Source organism: Rhinolophus ferrumequinum, chromosome 13, assembly GCF_004115265.2.
Source record: "Rhinolophus ferrumequinum isolate MPI-CBG mRhiFer1 chromosome 13, mRhiFer1_v1.p, whole genome shotgun sequence".
In the NCBI taxonomy this organism is placed as follows: Eukaryota; Metazoa; Chordata; class Mammalia; order Chiroptera; family Rhinolophidae; genus Rhinolophus; species Rhinolophus ferrumequinum.
This window is the reverse complement of record NC_046296.1, coordinates 21711321-21733947: the sequence shown is the minus strand read 5'-3', so window position 1 is coordinate 21733947 and position 22627 is coordinate 21711321. Positions and strand designations below refer to the sequence as shown.

Below are 22627 nucleotides of genomic sequence, written 5' to 3'. Positions count from 1 at the left end.
TCCTATTGCTTGAAGAGAGGGATACTTTTGTGCTGAATGAAAAAGTTGCTAGAACTTGGTATGACAGCGTGAACAACTTCAGCTTGCCATCTCGATCCAGGCTAATTTATGTGATTGTTGAGCCCAGAGCTGGGGGATGGGCCAACAGGCAATGATGGCTTCCAGGCCCCTTGGTGGGCCCTCAAGACATGGACTTCTAACCTAGAAAGAACCTCTTCAGACAGTGCTGTCCAGCACCCAACACAGCAGAATGGAAAGGGAAAGAATGCCGACTTGTTTTTTTCTTGGGCTTCTAAGATCCTTTGGCCATCAGGACACTGTCTACAGGCTGAAATGAGTGGATCACAGGGCACTGAATTCACCATTCTTCTCCTCACCCCACAAGTTCCTTTTTCCCGGTGGATAGTTTTCTTCTTTTCCATGACATTAAATCTCAGCCATTTTGACTTGAAGTAGGATGCATCTCTGGTCTGAAGGGAACCCAGATTATACATTTAATGGAATGCCATGTTTTCTCAACCAGGAGCAAAGACTTCATAATGACAACCTAGATTACCACGGTAACACAATAGGGCATTATTAACGGCTTTGGTGATGGCATTGGTGGACTGAGCTTCAAAGGGCTTTGTACCGATGGAATTTCATATTCATATTTAAACATGTTTTTTTGGTTACAGTCAGGAAAAGTGGACTGCTGGGAATTCAACCATGGATTTCAAAAGTCAGACTTGGAAGCCCTCTATCCAGAGAAAAACAGTCAAGGAGCCTCCTTTCAGTCTTCCAGGGGGTCCTGTAAGATTAATGCACCCAGTTGACCAACCCATATACATGAATGTACCTTTCCTCTCTCACACACTACATATTTATGTATCATATATCAGTCTCTTTATAGAGCTATTAGTCACTTAAAAGGAAAAAGGGGGTTCTTCATGAGTCTCAGGGAAGTGCTGGCTATATTCATGTGTGCCCTAAAGACTTCAAAAATAGGATGGTGGCATAGAGGCAGAAGGAATGGAGGAGACGGTGAGCTAGAGGGTGACAGTAAGCACTGAATAGCTTTATTTATAGGAGTTGCCAAAGCCACATCCTGTCACCCAATAAATCTCTACTTTTTTAAAGGCCCCCCACAGGCTCACCATGTGCTCTTCCCAATTAAAGCATCTGTACTTCCTTTTTGTTCCTTTTGTACGTTTTCTCTTTCTCTTTACCCCATAGAAGGGGACCCCATCATGCCATTCAGAGTTCCAACCCCAGGACCTATAATTGGATGATCCCATATGGTTATGATGTGTAGCATCATTACTGTGTGTTATATTTCAAGGACCTTGTCATTAAACAGATTTTTATAGCATTAGGCAGGGGACCTCACTACCAGGTATAGTATTATGTTTCTGGGGAAATACACTTTGGGTTCCCAGCTACTAACTTACAAAAGAAATCTTTAGAGTCAAAACTCAAGTCTCCCAACACTTATGTCATCCCACAAGTGCCCCAAAGACAACCTTGCTTGGTGGCTAGGGCAAGCACTGCTGTCCCTAACTTACAGATGAGAAGATTGTTCAACCTTTGTCAACCCGTTGGATGAAGTGACCTGCCCACCGACCTAGGATTAGATCATGACAGAGCTGGGGCGATGTCTGCTCCTGACTCCCGGCCCAGCTCTTTCCACTCATCACTGCCCTGTGCAGTTGGGTCATAATGGGAAGCACATGTCAATACAACTAGAGCTGGTCAGATTCCAGGAATTTAAAATTCCTGCATCAAAGTTTCAGTAAATGATGGTGCATAAGGCAATTCAGGTTACTTAATTGAAGAGCTACTGCTCGGCTCTTAAGTCAGCTCTCTTTGATTGAAAGTTTTAGGGACTCCAACCTCCTGCAACCCACAGAGATGCTTCAGAAATCTGGGGGTTAACTAATGGATAGGACTCTAAGGGTATCTGATGATAGCATACTTAAAAGTCCAATAAATTAGTAATTTGTTCAGCTTGAACCTGATGGAAGAGGGAAATTCAACTTTGTAGATGTGTTAAAAAACACAGATGTAGCTTGTTTTCAGGGAGATTTTATAAGAGGGCTTTGAGTGATGAGGATGCGACACTGGTTCTGAATAAGGGAAACAGTTCATTAGAAGGTACTTTGAAAATGCTACAGTAATACTTCTAAGAGACATTAGGGAAACAGAGTTTTCAGGGACCAGGAATGTCGTCGCCTTCTTCTCTTTCTCCTTCTCTTTCTCCTCCTTCTCTTTCTCCTTCTCATTCTTCTTCTCCTCTTCCTCCTCCTCCTCCTCCTCCTTCTTTTTTTTCATATTGAGATAGTTGGTTTTAAATATTCCTCCAATTAGGTTCTAGATTTGGAGAGGACTTATCATATCAGGCCAGGTAATAGTTGGTAAAATTGTCTACAAATTGGAAGGTTTGGCATATGGGTCAAAAATAAATAAGGCAAAAATGTTTTGTTTTGTGTTTCTGTCTGGGTCAGCCAAGTAATTACCTCTAGTTTCCTGAGCTGTGGAGAACTGGTAACACTCAGTGTCAAGCTGAGAATAGAATCCAGAAGTCTTGGAGGAAGGCACACATCCTAAGATAACCTGTAATTATCTCCAAATGCTAAAGGACTCCCAGTGGTCCAGGAACAAACTCTGGCATCCCTCAGTGAGACTTGGCTGTCATATAAATGCAAATGGGATTTGCTTTATGGTAATTTGGAATGTGTGTCTTTTTTGATATGTGGCTAAGTGACTGGATTTGCCTCTCCTAGCCATTACTCAGCAACGAAAGACAAAGCGGGTATTTAAACATTTCTTGACATGTTTCTCAGACATGCCAGGTTCATACTGAAAAAAGTAATTAGATTTCTTCAATTTGGCTGAGCTGATTCTTTAATTCATTTGGCATAAATATCTTCTCAATTTTAATCACAAATATGTAATCCATTAAAGGCATGGATTAGACAATGCCTATTGCAAGCAATGTCCTATTCTGGTAGAAGCTGCAAGGGATGTAAAAGCAGCAGGAAGCACACCCAGACTTTTTGCTTTTTAGACAGAAAGACCTTAGAAGGGCTCCAGGCAGCCAATGCTAAAGGCTACAATGAGGATTTGGGACAGAGTAAATTTTAGATCAGTACCAAGGAGAAATAGTAAGTAACTGAGTAGTAGTTAACTATTTAGTAACTCAGTAAATAGTAATTTACTGAGCCCTTGTTACCTTCCAGACTCTGTGGAAAGTGTGTTGATTGTGTGATCCCGTTTAGTCTTTACAACCACTGAAGTCAGTACAGTCATGATCACCATTTGACACATGAGGACACTGAGGTTTAGAAAGATTAGCCAAGGTCACTGTAAGTGGTAAAACTCGGCCTCAAACCCAAGCCTCTCTGACTCATGATCTACACACAAAGATGAAAAGAACCTTAACATGCAAAAGAACATTGAATCAATCAGGGTAGGTTAGGTTTTGCTCTGGTAACAACTAATCCCCCATTTCAATGACATAAAACAACAGCGGTATCAACCTTTGTTTATAATCTCTGCCTATGCTACATGTCTGATGAGGGTCAGCAGGATCTCTGCTCATTAGTTGCTCTGGGAGCCAGGCTGGTGGAGACTCTTTCTTAACACCTGCTTCCACCATCATGGTTGCAAAAGAAGAAAATGAAAGAGGGTCCCCGGCTGGCAATGAAATGCTCCAGCCAGAAGTGACATGCACCCTTCCACTCACAACCCATTGGTCAGAACTAGACATATGGAAAGAGGGTGAAAAAAATGTCATCCTCCTATGTATCTAAATGGAGAGAAAAGCCAGACATAGGTAGGCATTAAAAGCCTCTACTGCAAGCATATAATTATACACTGCTTTGGCCTGAGTAAGTAAGAAAGGAATAGTCATTGAGAGAGGAAAGAGATAAGTCTTCTGGAAAAGAGTTAATCTGGAGCTATAAGTCTTAGATATATTCATCAACCTGGAACTACTTATCAGACATGACAGTCCAATCTGCCCGTGAGGCAGTGATGGCTCCTTTTCTTTTCCTCCCCTCTTCGTTCCTCCCATACTTTAGATCAGGGGTGTCCAAACTGCGGCCCGCGGGCCAACTGCGGCCCGGAATCCATTTTTTATTGGCCCGCAGCAAATTCCAAAAATATATTTAGTTTACTTAAATAAACCAGGTGAGGCAATAGGTACTTCACCTCGAGTGAGTGGCCCGGCTGTCTGTGTATTTTACCGCATATGGCCCTTGGTAAAAACGTTGAAAAAAGTTTGAACATCCCTGCTTTAGATGAAACATTCAGCACTGTGGTCAAAGGCTTAATTAGATTAAATAGACGGTGGAAATGGAGGTGAGACATGCTCGCCTACTACCTAAGTATTACATGAATATATTAGAAAGCTAAGACTCTTTTTGTCCATAGTTTGTAGAATATGAGGGAATTTGAAAGGCAGGGAAGGGAGAGCGGCCAGTGGAACAGAGCAGCTGCTGAGCCAAGAGGCTGCCTCTCTATTGTATGGCTGATTCAGAGTTTGAATCAAGAGTATCTAGGCTCCAATCAAATGTGTTTCTGAGTGGGGGTGCTATTGGCATTTTTGGTGGGACCGTAGGAAGCTTAACATTTCTGATCCTTACTTTGTAAATGCCATTAGCCTGCTTGGTCAGTGTGATAACCAGTAAATAAATGCCTCTACATTTACATCTAAGTGTCTTCCTGTGAGATGGTACCATCCTAATTGAGAACGTCTGACTGAAAGACTGCAGGACACAGCAAGGCATGCCAATGATGCTGATTCCTGGGGTCCTAGGACTGCATCCGAGCAGGAGGAGCATTTGTCTAGAGGAAGAAGGAGGAGGCTTTAGTGATAAGAGGGCTGGTAGAAACTGTAGACCTTGGAGAGGGATATGCTAAAGGAGTGGTTCTCAACCAGGGGCCAGTTCAGAACCTCGGGGAGCCAAGGAGGGCATGTCTAGTTTGGAAAAGTTTCCCAGGTGACTCTGATGTGGTTCTCTCCTTTCCACAAAAAATCCTGAGACTGAACAGGAAGACAAGGAAAGCTGCCCCATAATGATGGCTTTCCTCCTCTATGCTGAGGATGTAGCTGAAGCAGCAGACACCTCAGAACGGGATACCAAGCAGAATTCTTATTTTAGGAGAAGCCCAACATGCTATGGAGGAAGGAGAGCAAAGGTCATAAGTAGGCCATGCTTTACCCTTTAGTGTTGCCAGGTCCTGCCGTGTATGCACACACATATAAGCCACAGTGTTTACTAGGACAGTCCTTGGTCCCCTTCCTGTCAAGACTCCGTGCATATAATGTGCCAGTCCGTTATGGGAATGAACTGAGGCTCAAGCACAGGGTTTAAGAGAGCCGACTTTGAAATCAGGCATCTTCAGCCTCAAATAGCAATTCAGCCTTTTACCAAGCTTTGTGATCTTCTATTTAGCCTCTCTGAACCTCAGTCTTCTCATCAATAAAGTAGGCATTACAATTTCTGCCTGGCAGAAGTGTTGTAAAGATTAAATAATATTAAATTAAAACCTTTAATGAAGCATTTGGTATGTGAGTGCACAGATCATAGTCGGTAATGGTAATGGTGATGATGACGGTGGTGATGGTGATGATGATGGTAATGGTAGTGGTGGTGGTGGTGGTGGTGGTGGTGGTGGTTATTACCCCTAGAGAAAGAGGATGTGCTCCTCTAACAAAAGACATCTCCCTAGATTCCAAGCAGGACTGCCTGGCTAAAATAAGGAATACCCTAAAGGCTACAATGAGGATTTGAATTCAATTCAGTATTTATTAAACTATGCTAAATTTATGGAATTACAAAATGCCTTGTGGCCCTGGCTCACAAGGATTTACAGTTTATACAAAGGGTTAGAGAAACAGAGTTGGTAAAATAATTAATTTTTGTTGAGGTGAGAGAGGTTTAAGAGACTCCACAGAGGCGGTAACTTTGAATCTGGAACTTCAACCTTGAGCAAGATTTGTCAGGTAACAAAGTAAAGGAAACACATGGCTGGCAAAGGGGCAACATACAGGAAAGCAAAGTGAGACATACTCTTTGTGATGTAAGCATGACAGGGAGACTGACAGGAAAAGAATCTAGAAAGAATATGTTTTTTCATATCAGCAATAGATTATGGGATTAAAGGTTTTTAAGGACAAAAGTGGAAAGCTTATGTGTGTGTTGTATATATATATATATTTTTTTTTTACATACATCACTTATTCTTGCAGTAGGAATGAGGGGAAAAGAATAAATGAAATTGAGAGCTCTTTTGTAGTGAGAAGCAACAGGACTTGATGAGCAATTGGATGTGAATGATGGAAAACGAAAGAGTTGTAAGGGTAAGGAGTAGGTCTTGGAAGAGAAGAGAACTTTGGTGTGGATGTGTTAAGTCCTTACATGTGTGTATTTGGGTGGAAATGTTGAGTAGGCAGTTGGATTTATACCCTGGAACTGAAAATAAAGACTTGAGTGTTCTTAGCCCAAAGACAGTAGTTGAAAATGTGGATATGACTAATACATAATATGGAAATGATATCAATATATCAGGATTTTAAAATGTCAAGAAGAGGTGGAGTTCAATGAAGAAGATGGCCAGGATGCAACCTAGAGGAATTACCAAGAGGGATATCTGGGCAAAAGAGGAAACTCCACTGAACAGAGCTGAGAAAAAGCTGCCACCATAGTCGAAAGAGAACTAGCAAAGAATTGTACCACTGAGGCAAGGAGAGAGAGAATTTCCATGAAGGGATGATCAGGTAGATGTTTTCCCCTAAAAATCACTTCCTCCTCTATTTCTAGTCTTGGTGAATGACGTCACACTAAATCCAGCCCCTTAAGCCAAATGTCTGGGAGTAATCTTCTTTCTTACACTGCAAGGCCTGACAATATCTGCTCCCACATTTCTCCTGTATCTAATCTCATTCTCTGTCACATCAATTGTCATTTGTCGTAGTTCCTAGTCCAGGCCATTTCTCACCAAGTTCACTGGAACATTCTTTAAATTAATTTTTTTATGTCCTTTCTTTGTCCTTCCCCCTACTTTGTTCTTGACACTGGTACCAAAGTGACCTTTTTATAACACAAATTTAACCTTGACATCATCTTCCCCAACTCTTTAACTTTTAAACATTGCCAAAGCTCTTTTAGTTAGAAGTATAAATTCTTTAGCAACGTATTCAAGAGCCTTATTGCTCAGACCACTGTGTGTTTCTCTAGCTTTATCTCTTTCCACACCCCCACCCTTATAATTTCCAACAAAACTGCTCTAGGCAGTTAGTTGAACTAACCCATGCCCTTCCTTGCCTTTAGCTGTGATGCCCTTCATCACCATATCTGTCTTTACATAGGCGATGCCTTCTTACCCTCTGAGATGATTACCAGTACTTGGGCCCCTCCCATCCCTGGTAGTGGGTTCCCTGGGGTAAGAAAAAAGACTTGAGTGTTTTCAGCTTCTTTTCAGCTCTCTACATCACATCATTCAAAACCCCTTTCTTGTTCAGAATCCCTCAATCCTGATATAACAAGTCATATCCCCGATAAGCAGCAGAGCGGTCCATTAGAGAGAGAGAGAAAGAGAGAGAGAGAGAGAGAGAGAGAGAGAGAGAGAGAGAGAGAGAGAGGGGGGGGGGGTGGGGGAGAGAGAAAGATAACCCTTAGTGTTTTTCCTTAGGGGTTGTATTCAGTGGCTTTATTTTCTTTTCCTCAAACTCTGATGCTCAGCTATATACAGCTCCAATTATTAAGTACCTGTAGGAACTACCTGGAACAGGGCTTTCCCAATATCGTGGTTGCAAAAGGATTATGATCAGAATCATAGTCTCCCTGACATCATTCCTTACATAGAAGACAATGCAAATATCAGATTGGTGGAAATTATATAGCAAATAAAAGTGAGCTATTCTAACTGTAACTATATACCAGTCACAATAATAAACAATATGAGGTAAAGGAAATACAAAATGCCATTGGCCAGCCAAAATCTAACCATAAATAAACAAACGTACGACCAGGACATTCCTGGCCTGTGCTTGTTGTCACAGTATAATTATGAATAGCTTCCTATTTTATTCTTGAAAGTATCTCAATTTGGCTTTTAAATTATATGGTCATCCTGATTATTAACTGTCATAAAAGACAGCATCAAATGAACAAAAAGGGAGAGGATTGAAGGCCAAATAGGTAAAGACCCTTGTAAACCATATTCCATTAAAATAAGCCACCAGTCCACACTCCTGATTCCATTTAAATGCCCCAGTTTTAAGCTTTTCCTGGTATCCCCACTCCCAAATTCCCATAACAATTTGTGGAAATTCTCTCGTACTCCTCCCTGTCTTAGCACCTAACCTTGTGACTTGTGATTGTACATTTCCTGACCCCTCCAGGCGAGACCAGGTGTTGCATAGGTGTCAAGAGCACAGGGGTGAGCACCAGAAAGGAGATTGTATGAGCATAGTGTTTGAACTAAGAGCATAGGCTCTAGGACAGACCATCAGAGTTCCTGTCTCAACCCTGCCACTTACTACTTGTGTGTCCTTGAGCAAGTTACTTAATCTCTTTGTGAACTCAGTTTCCTCATCAGTAAAAGGGAGCTAACAGTATTATCACTTAGGATTGCAGTGCTCAAAGCAGAGTCCTAGGAACCCATAGGAAGTGCTCATTAAGTGCTAGCTGTTAGTAATTGTAAAATGCTCAGCACATGCCAGATACTTAGTAAGTACTCAGTAATTGTCATGTTGTAATTATTATTTATTTTTACACTTCTAAAGGACCGACCGGGCATGCAAAAATCAGTTTGCTGAATCATTAAATGTTATCTGTTGTATTTGGTACACTATACATACATCCAGCAAGAATAAACTGAGAGAGGCCATGTGCTTTCGCAAAATTAAAGGCATTGGTGACTTTTGGAAGTGCTGTTTCGGGGCATCAGAAATGCAGAAACTAAAATTTAATGATCTGAGGGGCTCAATGGGAGATGAAAAAGGAAAGTAAGTTCGTTTCCGTCTTCTGAAAAAGAAGCTGAATATAGGCAGTTAGCTTCTCCTTCACTGCCTCCTCCACTATCATCTAAAACTGCTCCCCTGCCCCCCAAAAAAGACAGTTTTAAGGCGGCATCTAGCTGCACTGGATAGTCCAAGGGGCAATTACACCATGGAAGATGCTGGTTCTGTCCAGCACTGCTGAGTCCTCCCCATAGATCCTGGGCCCCCAGGGCAATGGCAGAGTTGTGTCTTTGACTATGGGGATGCAGGAGGGATTGGGAATGAGGCCAGATACAGCACAGTGTACACTTGGAGTAGATACCGGACCAAAACACCCTACATGTGACAAGTTGGAATTGGTGTAACTGTGTCCAAAACAAGCACACACACCTTGCAAGGATGAAGTTCCTATGTGGGAAATGATGAAGAGCTATTCTACTTCCCACTTCCCCTAATTGATGGGACAATAAAATAAGCTTACTTTAGCCATTTCTTTTCCCCAGATTAAGTTCTTATAGAAATTTATAAGTGTGAAATGATGTCTCAAATATATATATATATGTATATATATATATATATATACATATATATATATATGATATCACACACATACACACACAGAGGGTGTCAAAAAAAATGTATACACATTTTAAGAAAGGAAAAAACTGTATTAAAATTGTAATACTCAATATATACCGATAACAAAAGATGAATACAAGTTATGTGTATACATTTTTGGCACACCCAGTGTATATATGTATATGTATATATTATACATATATAATTCAAATATATAATTTGAATAACTATATAAAATATTTGGGAAGCAAATATCAGACCCAGTTTTACCTTCCCGTATTCAAAGATGAAAATAGGGCCTACAAAATTTTAGCAACTTAAAATAAGTGATTAAGCAAAATTCCTGAAATAGAAGAACATATTTATGGAAAGAATTTTCAATGGCAAAAGAAGTCAGTTTTAGCTCCATATGTTTTATGATTTCAATGAAGTTAAATAAAATAAGAAATTTGTGAAACAAGAGATATGAGTAAAATATGAAATGAGAATAAAAAGGACCTAGAACAGTTAAGGAATATAAAATAACATGGAAAAATGTAAAGTCACCCAAGAAGCAGTAAAGAGCAGACAGAAAATGAAATAAATGATGAACGCATGTTTGAGAAATTCTCATAATTTGAGTAGAAGTTGAGTTCGATGAAAGTGATGAAAATGAATTTGATAAATAATGAATGAAAAAAGTAGATGTCCAATATACCAGATAATTTGGGTTGCTAAAGAATAGTCTCGAAGAAACATTTAAAGATTTAATAGAAGAGAACTTTTCTGATTCAAGAAAAAACTGAAAATGCAGATTGAATAGGCTCATCAAGTAATAAAATTAATTAATTAAACAAGACTAATACTTAGACACTTCCTGGTAACAATTTTTAATTTCAAAAACAAAAGATTTTTATTAGTGGGAGAAGACATAGGTTGCCTGCAAAAGCTCTGCAACGTTAAATGGTGAAGAATTCCGATGGATAACTTTATGACTTAAATGTTATACCTACTCAAGATGTCTCTTACATATGAAGAAAATGGAAAGTCATTTTCAAATAGATATGGATTCATCTAAAAAGAGGAGTAGGAATAATTTTCTTCAAGAAATTATACAAAAAAGTGAATCAAGTTTTTTTAAAAAACTTCAGAACATGATTATTATATATAAGAAATAGTGATAACCATTGAAGCCATTTAAGCAAATATATGTCTAATTAGTATTTTCCATAAATTTTGAGATGACATTGTATCAACAAACAAGAGCAGTCTGTCATGAGGAAAAAACAAGCTGAAGATAAGCTTTTGGAGAGAAAATATGCTATTTCTCAATATCCATTGGAAGCAATGACCACCACATTGAATCCTATAGAAAGTAAATTCCATTCATCAGAAGACAGTTTGAGAAATTTGTACCAGAACTCAAAGAGAAAGAATTTAGAAAGAATAGAGAGAATAGAGAGAATTTAGAAAGAATAGAGAGATTAAAATTATGAGAAAAGAGGTTAAGTAATATGAAGGCTAGGAACAGGATAGGCTTCCTCGTACATACAAAAATTCTAAATGTATACCATCCACATACCCTTACTGTAAAAAATCACTTGAAATTATTGACATTAAAATGGAAAATGTATAGGAAATAAGGTATAAGAAGAAAAACATGGTGTAAAAGAAACAGAAGTAATGGCCCCAGAAAAGTTATTAAGTCACGATAATGTTATCAATTATTAATAACTATACTCATACAGCAAAATAAACTTTAAAAATGGATTCTCAAAGGAAAAAGTGAAAAAAAGTACTCATGCTGTATGTTCACATATACAAAATAAATGTTTACTTTTAGCTCCCAAACTCTTCTTCTTCTCCCCCAAGTCTACCTACTGCGTAGTAGGAAGGACGGAAATCCCTAAATTTTGATCCCAAGTGATAACAACAGTCTGATGTGATTTTTTAAATCCCTTTAGGCGAAATGCTCAGTCTTTCTGATTTGCCCTCCCCCAATAAAATTTGGATATTTGAGAGGGACTAATTTGCCCTTGTGAATAGGTCCTTTGGTTTTAGACCAGTTGGTTTCTTGGAAAGTTATATCACATTTTCAAGAAACAGAAAATTTCAGTATTAGTTAAACTCTTCCAGTAAATAGAAAAAGATGAAGTTTTCTAGTTTTTTTTAGGAAGCCAGCATGTATCTTATGTCAATATCCACCAAAGATAATACATTCATATGCAAAACTCCTGACCAAATTTGTATAAAAACTTTAGATCTGAAATCAAATATCATTAAACCAAAACTAACAGTATAATGAAAGCATAATATACCAAGTAAAATTTATCCTAGGAATACAAGAGTGCTTCGGCATTTAGGAAATGTATTACACTCACATTTATTTTGAACGCTGAAGATGAAAACCAAATTATTTCCTCAGAAGATTCTGAGAAGACATTTCTCTGAATACTTAAGCATTCAAAGGATATAGAGGATATGAATAATAATTAATGAGGTTGATTTAATAAATACATTTTGAACCCTATACCCCATAGAGAATAAACTTTCCTTTCAAATGCCCATGAAATATTTATTAGGTCACAAAGAATGCCTCCATATATATCCCAAGGCACAATTTTTCCAGTCCACATTCTCAGCAATAAATAACAGGAAATGAATAGTGAAAGTACACTAAAACTTCAGCTACCAGGAAAAAAAAAAAACTACATAGATTTTTTTTATATTATCTTGTCATAAGGAAGACTGAAAGAAAGTGACTGTCTATGACAGAGGATGACACACTATGTCCTGCAGACTGTTTTTGTAAATAAAATTTTATTGTAGCACTGCTATGCCCATTTTGTTCAAGCACTATCAGTGGCTACTTTTGTACACCAGAATTTAGTAGATGCAACAGCGACCATGTAACCCTCAGAGTCTAAAATATTTACTGCCTGGCCCTCTACAAAAAAAGTTTGCTGACTCCTGGACTAAGAAAACATTTGCACCCCACTAGAAAATGGACAAAGAATATTGATACCAACGTCAGCAGTTTCCCAGAAGCCCACGCTTCGTTTCATGCTCTGCCGTCTCCATCTTGAATTTCTTAATAATTTTTGTACAAGAGGCTTTGTGTTTTCATTTTGCACTGGGTTCTACAATTATGTAGCTGGTCCTCACCGATACGCAATGTTTTTAAAACAAAGAAAATCAAATGAACAATATATGTGGGGGGAAAAATCTGTGGCTTATAATTAAAGGCATCCACATAAAAACTATAATGAAAATCCATTTGCGTTTACAAAACGTACACATAGCTCAGAAGGAGTTAATCAATAGTGTGGGTGAAGGGTAAGAAAATGAGTACTTCATAACTTGCTCCTAAGAGGTTAATAACCATGAGGGTGGGAAGTGAGTTTCAGCAGCTACCTGTGTCCTGCGTGGTCACAGTGTTCCAAGCAGGATGCTGGGCCTCTTACAAACATTAGATTTTATTCTCCAAACAATCCTTAGGCGATAGATACTATTGTTTCCATTGCATTAAGGAGGAAGCTGAAGTATAAGAAAGTGAAACATCATGTTCAAATGTCACGCTAGTAGTGGAAGAGTATGAGTTTGAAGTTACATCAGCCAGCAGGTCAGGGCTCATACCCGTGGTGTGAACAGCCTCAAGAGTAAATTGTTCCACATTTCTGGGGAGTTGGATCATAGCTATCAAGAGTCTTAGAGTGTTTTATAAACTTTAACCCAGGAAGTCTACCTGTATTAGGAATTTTTTTTAATCTAATTTAAGAAAATGCAGTCATCATAAATATATGCGTCTGAGAATAGAAAAACAAAACTTATTCTCACTATACTCAGATATGTCGAAACTAACTGAAAGCTGCTTTGCTTATCCTCAAAAGACCCTCCTGCTGGATGCAAGTGTAGTGCAAAGAGGAGGCAATTTTCTTCCAAATTGGGAATCTTAGACCAATGCAAGAATTTAAACTCTCAGTAAATGTCTTTTCAGTTTTGTACCCCTCTCCCCCCGTGTCTCTCACTCTTATGGCTGTGTGTTTGAAGGGAGGTGTCCCTGTGGCAGGCACGTGACAGGGGCCTCTGAATTTGCTGGCAGCCGCAGTACCATTCCTTGTCTGGTCGTGGTCGCCTGGTGGTCATCCACAGATCACATTGTTGGCTTTGGCTGATGAGCTGTGGGTCTTATTTATCACATCTTGGTGTGCATTGCAATTATGGGAAATACTTTTTGGGCAGCTAACCAACTTTCTGTTTCCTTAACAACAAAAACAAAAATTTTGTCTTAAATTTGCACCAAAAGTACCAATAGTTAATATCAGAAAATGTTTTGTGGCTCTTCCTGGTGTGTGTGTGTGTGTGTGTGTGTGTGTGTGTGTGTGTGTGTGAAAAGGAATTAGCGGAGGTGAAAGGAGTACATATCTTGCTGTGTGATATCTTTCTGATCTTGACCCACAAGAAAAAAATACAATTTATATCTTGACACAGTATACATATATTACTTACATATAATTGACCTAAAGTTTCACATAGCATTAATTTTTGTTACAGTATGTAATATATCCTAGTATTTCTATTCTATTCTATTTCATTTTTTCAAAATGTTGGCAACATCCTACCAAACTGATTGCGCAAATCACTAACAGTTTTCATTCTCTCGTTTAAAAAGTCATTATTCTCATAGCCATCAATTAGATTGACTGAAGGGGAAATTCTTCACAAGTCATTGGGGTGGGGCTGGGCATCCCCGGCTGGGGGCTCCGTGGCCCAGACAGGAGCAGGGCGAGGAGTCTCACACTCACTCAAAGCACAGCGCTTAGTGGCTTGGTTTGGGTCTGGACTGGTATCTGAAGAAATGGAGTGGAAGTAAGAGTTGAGGTCAAGCTTTTTGAGCAGGAGGGAGGCTTGGCCATGACCCGAGTCAGTAATAGGAGGGTAAGGCTGAAGGTCTGGGCCAGGTTTAGGGCTCCAGCCAGTTAGGGTGCAGTGTGAGGTTAGGAGGAAGGAGAGGGAGGCCAAGGAAGAATCTGGGAGTGGAGGGAGGGAGCAAGTGAACTCGGGGCCTCTCACTACTTGCTGGTCTCCCTCAGTGGTGCTCGACGCTGCCATGCCCTTCAGGATTGGCTGGGGACCTTGGTGGGTCACTGAGGACATCTGTGACTTCAGCCGGGTGGGGCTGAGGAAAAGCAGCGACTGACAGTTTTATAATTTCCGTCCTTAGAGCAACTCTCCTCTTCCAGATTTGAAAGACTCCTGGGTGATGGTTCCAACTATGAGCTCTCTTTTTTTCCCTTTCTTTTTATTCTAATCCATGTGCAAAAGAAGGGGGGCCAATTTCAACTCAATTTGGCCCACTTGATTCTTTCTGACTCTGGTTGTATGTGTGGTTAATGGAAAGAGCCTGTGTTTTCTAAGGAGCTTAAAACCACAGGGAGGTTTGGAAACTCACATAAACACAAAAGAATTTATTTCAGAAAACACATCAGAATGAGACTCAGAGTTCTTATTTTGCTCCTACCCTTTGCCATGGATGTAGGCGAATGGTAACCTGAGGGCAGTGCTGCGTTCTATGCAAGGTCACTCCCTGGGAACACACAGTGAATGCAATGTCACAAACCGTTACTGACTTCTTTCCACGTTCCAAAGACTGGACAAGGCAGAGAACAACAAAAATAAGTAAGAAACGCTGGAGCTGCCTCCAGCAGTGACCTTCTCGTGGGACCAATAATGAGGACTGGTGGCTTTGCCTCCCTATGGTCTGGGGAGCTTTTCTCAAAGCCAAGTCAGAAGGTTGTGTGGGAAGGCGTGGACTCTGATCTTGAGTGGATCCATATATTGAATGAATCTTCAAGCACAGCATTCAAGCAGAACTCCTGGGAGGCAACTTGAATTTCAAATTTTGTTGAGATTTATATTTGTTGGAACCAAGGCGCAACATCCCAAGAAGGGAGCTGAATCCTCCACAACCACACTGATACCCAGCTGGCCCATGAACATCTGCAGGGGATAGAATTACATTGCAGTTCGGATTTAATTGGTTCACATATCAGGGACCTTTCACATCTACTGATTTCTACAACATGCCACTGATTTCTAAAATATGGGCATATCAACTCTCCATGACTATGGTTTGCCCAACAATTGTGGGTTAAAAGCAACTCCAAAAAAAAAAAAAGAAAAGAAACAATTCACAACAGAGTCCTATGGAACATTTCCTAGTACTACTTATATTTGGGCTACAAAGGAGTTTTTATTTCTGCCTTGGATCTTTGGTCATGGAAAAGCCATTAGTGCCTGAAGAGAACATCAGGATTCCATAGCTGGGATTTTAAGATTATTAACTCTTAAACAGGTTGGCATGATAAATGAGATATTTTATATATTATAGGGTGGAGAGATGCTGGAATTGCATCCACTTTCTGCCACTTCCCCAACCAACACCCTACTTTTCACTTAGGTCCTTGGGGTTGAGAAGAAGCCAAGGGTCTGAACATGGACAGACCTCCCTGGGTCGATTATTCTGTGAGTAACTACTAGGGCAGATTTCAAACCAGAAAATCAGTTTACAAGGCTACGTGTGATGAGGCATTCATGTTTTAAGAGGAATTCCAAAGTGAGTCAAAGGCCCAGCATATCTACACCTATCGGAGAGGGGAGGAGTCTGGTTGAGTGCCAGTGGGTAGTTTTTAGAGGTTCCATGGATGAGGTATTTAGAGTTCAGGGTGAGGAAATCCAGTGACCAGAGGCAGAGAAGAGAACGGTGGCACTGGGCAGGCAAGCTTCTTACTCCTGGGGATTTGAGTCAAAGAGATATAAGCAGCCCCCTCAGGGAGGCTCTATCCTTTTCCTTCGAGTGATTTGATCTTGGGGTAGGACAGACCGTGCATGTGTGGGTTAGGAAGGCTCAGTAAGAAGAACTAGAAGGATTCCAAGGTGCCAGTTTAGATAACCCTACATTCTTCTGTCCTTTCGTAACTGAGGCCCTTTGGGATCCCATGGTAACCCAGAGAAGACAAAACCAGTTTGGTTCCCAGAATCTTAGGAGATTATGTTCACCCTCAATGCTTGAGGGAAAAGGCTGATGTACATCTCAAGTATGTTCCAAAGGGGATATATTTTGGTCAAAGTTTACATAATTGTGTAAAAAAATGACCATATGTAAATATGAAACAACAAACCTCAGGAGTAACAGGGCAATTATTATCAGAGTTAGAATGAGAGAAACAAATCTGTCAATGCCTTCTCACCTCCAGTTTTATCTTAGGGGCCTCATTTTATTTTATTCTCGGGAAACTACAGCACCTATCCATTAACAAGAAAGTTTTCCAGATAGAGCTAAACTTTTCTCAACACCCCAGGATATTTCTTGAATCTTTCCCTATATCTAGCATCAACAACTCAGATGAATACCAACATTGTATACATTTTACATGTCAGTCAGAAGAACAGTGAAAATGAAGTGTTTTAAGGAGAAAGAAGAGAATTATCATTGGTTGATCCCATTGTATAAGTAAAAGAATGCAAGCTGATTTGAGACTGTGAAATAGGGCCGATCGTGGAAAACAGAGAAGTAGTACACCAAAAAAGATTTACTCCAAACGCCCGCTCCTTAAGCAGAGAGCCAAGATTAATCCCTCAATTCTAGATCAAGGCCCTATTTCACCAACACTTTGTTTGCCTCCCCTCCCTGGATAATTCTCTCATTGCCTGACTTCTCTACTGAAGAAATTGAACTTGAGATGGGGAGGTGTCGAGATTCCTCTAAATCATTAGGAATCTTACAGTACGACGCCTCTGTAACCAAAATTTCAGACAGTACTTGCCCTGGTCATAGGACCAAAGCACAGCATTGCATTCCAGAAGTGGGCATAGCCGGCCAGTGTCCAAGGAAATCTCGATTCCAGGGGAAAGGAGTTGTAGAATTCTGGATTAGACTACAGCTTACAGTCAGCCAGACAGTGCCTCTTCTGGGGCACCTACATGGCATTGGGCCGTATCTGCCAGACCCTCATAGGACCCCCAGGACCAGAGCATCTACCCCATGGCTGAAGGAGAGCATCCAGGACCAATCTCTGAGATTAAAATACACAACTGAATCCTGTCAAGGATGGCGCTGGGATTTTGATGAAAGAGGCTTTCCAAAGCATTAACAACCCAAGGCTAGGATATGCAGTTCTGGTAAGCTCTTGGGAGACTCTCAACTGCCATTAAACTCAGAGATCTATTGTTGATGATTACGTAGACCCATTCACCAAGGAGCTGTGCTCTAGAATCATTGATCCATCTGGGAAGGCTCCTCAGGTTCACACAGGGTCACAAGAATTGGCTGGAGCCAACTGGGTCTGAGTCCCAAACCAGAGTGTTTATCCAAATGAGGGAGGAAGTGGTGATGTCCAGCTGGCAAAAGGTCAGGAGTTTCCACGAGCAGTAGAGGCTTCTCCTCTTCATGCTCTTCTTCCTTCCATTCAACAAACAGGTAGAGGCCAGAGAGGACAATCTCCTTACGACCCTCACAGGGGGAGCCTGACAAAAAAAGTGATTGCAACCCAGTATCAGAGGATGATGACTGAGAGGCGTACATGGTGCCCTGAGAGCATGGGGCACGGGCAGTGTGCCTCATCTGTGCTGGTCAAAGGCCACAGGCAGAGACTGAGTTCAGTCTTGAAGAACAAGTAGGAGTTTGCCAGTGTGGACATGGAGTATCCCAAGCAGGTGGAATATGTGTAAAGGCAGAGAGACCGGAACGGAAAAGGTTTATTGGAAAAGGTTTATTTTTGACAGGAGGGCCCCCCATGTCCCTTCTCACCCTGATCCCTTTCCCCCAACTCCTCACCCCTAACTCTGTGGCTTCTCTGCTGCTGCCACATGAAACAGCTTGATCTACCCCAAACAAGTGTTTAAATATGCATTTCTGTATTTACTAGAAGAGTTGAATGATTTTTCAAGTGCTAATTTACCATCCTTCAGGGGATTGCTTGTTCTGATCTTTTGTCTATTTTTCTAGTGTTTACCTTTTTAATATTTACTTGTACCAATTATTTACATATCCTGGACACTAATCTTTTGACTTTTATATTTTTTGCAGACAAATCTTCTGTCACTCTTTTCTTGTCTTTGAACTTGTTTCTGGTATCTTTTCATCATTCCGAATTTTAAACACTTCAGGTAGTCAAAATTATCATTTTCTAAGAAAAAAATTTCTACTTTCTGTATCTGGTTGAAGAAACTCTTCGCTAACCTGACGACATAAAAATCTGCTATAATTCACCCAATGGATTTAAAGTTTTGTTTTTTCCATTAGGTTTTAGTACATCTAACTTTACATTGTGTGTAAAATTAGAAATCCATTGTTGCAGTATCATTTATTGAAGGGTTTATTTTCCTTCCCCAATTTGAATCACCCCTTTTCACTTTATAACGAGCTCACATCGGTGGAGGTCTGGGTTCTCCATTCTACCCCGTTGGCTCTACTATTACATCATGTATCTTGCATACGGGGTCATTACATCTATTAGGACAAGCTTTCCAACTTTGCTCTTTTTCATCATTGCCTTGATGACTTTTAGACCCTTAATCTTCATTTCACTTTTAAAGTCAGTTTTTCAGTCTCACAAAACATTCTTTCCCAATTTTTCCTAGAATTGAAGTTATAGATTAACTTGGGGAAAGTGAGATATCCTTACAGTATGGAGTTTTTCACTGTATGATCACACCCAGTGTATCATTTGTGTTCAAGTCGGACAGATATACCTCTCTGGATATGGGGCACAGAAAAATAAATGCTCTTCCTAGAGATGGAATACACTCAACCAGAATGAGAGGGATATTGTACCATGAAAAGGACAGCATAAAATCTACTTTGCACAGATTCATCTTAAATATCTATAAAGTAGTCTAAAACAAAGAAAACATAGCAACCAATCTTCTCTAGATGTTAAAATTAAGGCAAATGAATACATACAAAAATAAAAGTGTTCCGAAACTGTCAGAAAATGTATGCAGTACAAAATGGCAAACTAGAAGGAGCAAACTCTAACGTCAACAATTGTTAGAATGACAGACAGAAATGCAGAGCTCAGCTGAAATAGACCCTTAAGTGAAAGGAAAGAGGCATAATAGCTACAGAAAAGAGTGGGTTATAATAGGAAAAAGCCTACTATGAAATCACTGCAACGGATGGAGTACAAGCACTGTGGAAATGCTTAAAAGCTGAATTGAAGCCATAGTGAATGGTATCAGTGAAATAGAAGTCAACCTTGGGAAATAAAGAAGACCCCCTCCAAATCTAAAATTCTGTGATTATATATGTCCGAGAGAAAGTTTTCCTCCTTTTTCAGTGAAAGGTGCCCTTTTTTAATATAATAAAAAGGTGTGCAGTTTTTCTTCTTTTATTTATTAGAATGACTAATTGCATTAGATTTCCTTATATGTTGAATTATCAATACATTCCTGAAATAAACGTCACCAATTAATTAATTATTATTATTCTGGATTCCTGCTGGATTCTTTTGCTAATACTTTATTTAGAGATTTTGCCTCTATGTTTAGAAGTGAAATTAGACTCTTTTTCGAAGGGCAGTTTGTTTATCTTTCTCTGTTTGGGCATCTAGTTTGTGCTAATTTCATTTAAATCAACTGGAGTCTTTTATAAGAGGAATAATTTAAGTAGTACAAGAAAACCCTTTTTTTTTTTAAAGATTTGAAACTAACCTGTGAATCTGGTTGAACCCAGGATTTTTTTAGTGTATAAGTGTGTGAAATGTGGGTGGGAAGGAGTGGGAAGTGGAGTGAAGAGGGTCCTGTAACAAACACTAAGTCTAAACACCATTTCAAATAATTTCAAAATTTATAGAAGTTTCAGATAATAAGCCCGATTAACGGATTCGTATGTGAAATGTCAATTAATAGAATATGAAGGGAAATGATACAAGGTAAATGAACAGCTGATTGAGTAATGTCTGCTTTTGTTTTCCTAGATCAGGAAGTGTGCTACACCACTGGAATGAAATCTATTACTTTGTGGAACAATTGGCTCATAAATTCATCAGGTGAGAAACATAATGCATAGTTCTCTGCCATGATCAAAACCAGACTACGTTTGCTATTCTACTAATTACAAACTACTTTGGTGATGCTTTTTAACAAAGGCGGACTCTCGGATCTTGGACCAGACTTTGTTTTCATCTTTGCCATGTTTTAGAATGACATTTGGCTTTGTGTTTTCGAGAGGATCCCGATTTGGTTATAAGACCAAAATTTTAACTTTGTCCCTCTCTTATTTAATAATACAGTCTTCTAGAAGGATCATTTAACATTTTCTTTCACAGTGTATCACGCTGGGACAATTGGCTTATTCTAGCTCGACTCATTCATGTAAAGGGGGGTATAGGGTGTAAAATGGCCAATTCATCCCAGTTTGCCCAGAACTGTCCTGGTTTTAGCACTGAACACCTCACATCCTGGGAGCTACCCTCAGTTCTGGGCAGATCATCATGGTTGGTCAGCGTAGCTATATGCTGTCGGGTAGAATTCTCTGAGCATTCTACACCACTTTCCAAAAGAGGACAATGCAGTTTTGAACGTCATCACTGTAAACATTGCAGGGACCTTAGAGATCCTACTTTACAATAAGCATTGACACCCACTAGTAAAGGAAAGGAGGTCATTCTACCCTCCTTGGGTGCAGCCTCTAAGGGATAAACAACTGTGATAGCTTTCCTGGAGGTGCTTGAAGCCAGCTGTCAAGGTCTTTGATAAAATTTGTTTGATCATTATAATTCTAAAGCAACTTCATTCTCGCGGGTGGCCTCTGTAGAGTCTTCCAGCCGATACAAGTAACCATAAACTTTGTAAAATAAAGTTCTTTGTCTCGGAAGATAGGTTCTCCTCTGAGACCAGGGTAATGCCAACAGGTTCCCTCCAAATTCAGTTACCCATCTCAGCATGTACCTGTCTGCCTGACTGGAGAGAGGTGTCTTCTCTGTGATGCCAGAAATTGGAAGCTACAGCAAGAAGCATCTAAACCCAGATGAATGAGAAAAAACAGATGCTGAGAGGAGAGAGGGGAGGGGGATAGGGGAAAAGCAGAGAGAAAGGAAAGAAGCAAATACTTGGATGGTGTTAAAAGCAGAATGCTTAGGAGACTTGTAGAAGCTCAGAATCGAAAGAAACAACCTACAAACTTATCCTAAGAGGCATTCACTAACCCCCAACTTGAATAGCTCTGGTGAGAAACTGCTGCCTTTTGAGGCAAACAGTCGAACAGCTGGACAATTCCAGTTTCCAGAAAAGTGTTTTTGTCATTCCGCCAAAATGTCCTTTCCGACACTTTTATCCATTGGTCCTCTGGAGTGATATAAAACAAATCTGCATCCAGATATTTGCTATGTCTCTGCTCTTCTAGTCTCCTATTCCCCCTGAAGCAGAGCAGTCTACTGGAAAAGGCTTTGAAGTTAGGCAGATGTGGATTTGAATCTAAGCTCCATTGTGCAACCATAACAATGAATTTACCCTACTTTGCATGTAAAAACTACGAGAGAAAACGTGCAAACCAACTAGCCCAACACCTGATTCAGAGTGGGCACTCAACACTTCTCTTTCCCAGTTCCTTCAGCAATTCCAGACACTTCACTATCTTAGACTCAGAAAAAGTTAGAGGTAGGAGTTTGGGAACTATGAGACCACTTAATTTAATCCTCTCGTTTTATAGATTAAGAAACTGAGGACCAGAGTTGTTGACATGGCTTAACCCAGAACACGAGGCACTTCCTTCCCTCTGCTTGTCTCCTCTGGCCCTCCTTGGCCATGGACCCCCTCAAAGTGTGGCACCAGGACATTATTGTCATGCAAACTCCAAGAGGGAGGGGCTGTATTTTGTTGACAGCAGCAGCCAAAGTGCCTGGAGACACATAGTGCATGCTCAGTCAATGATTTTGAATAAGTGAATGAATTTTGAAAAAGAATGAATGGTTTTTATGTATCCATTGTAATACATAGTCTAGGCAGCTGATACTGCAGGGTGACACTGTTCATTCCATAACAGTGGCTGATACCAGTACAAATATGTCATTTCTAATT

The 22627-nt window shown here is 40.0% G+C and overlaps 1 protein-coding gene across 3 annotated transcripts in view; it reads left to right on the top strand.

Moving 5' to 3' along the window:
- ANTXR1 (ANTXR cell adhesion molecule 1) overlaps positions 1–22627 on the top strand; it is a 217256-nt gene that overhangs the window by 4325 nt on the left and 190304 nt on the right. For all 3 annotated transcript variants that reach the window (XM_033124998.1, XM_033124999.1, XM_033125000.1), the window contains exon 2: positions 20527–20598. In XM_033124998.1, the coding sequence (XP_032980889.1) occupies positions 20527–20598 (72 nt within the window). The remainder of the gene's footprint in view (positions 1–20526; positions 20599–22627) is intronic.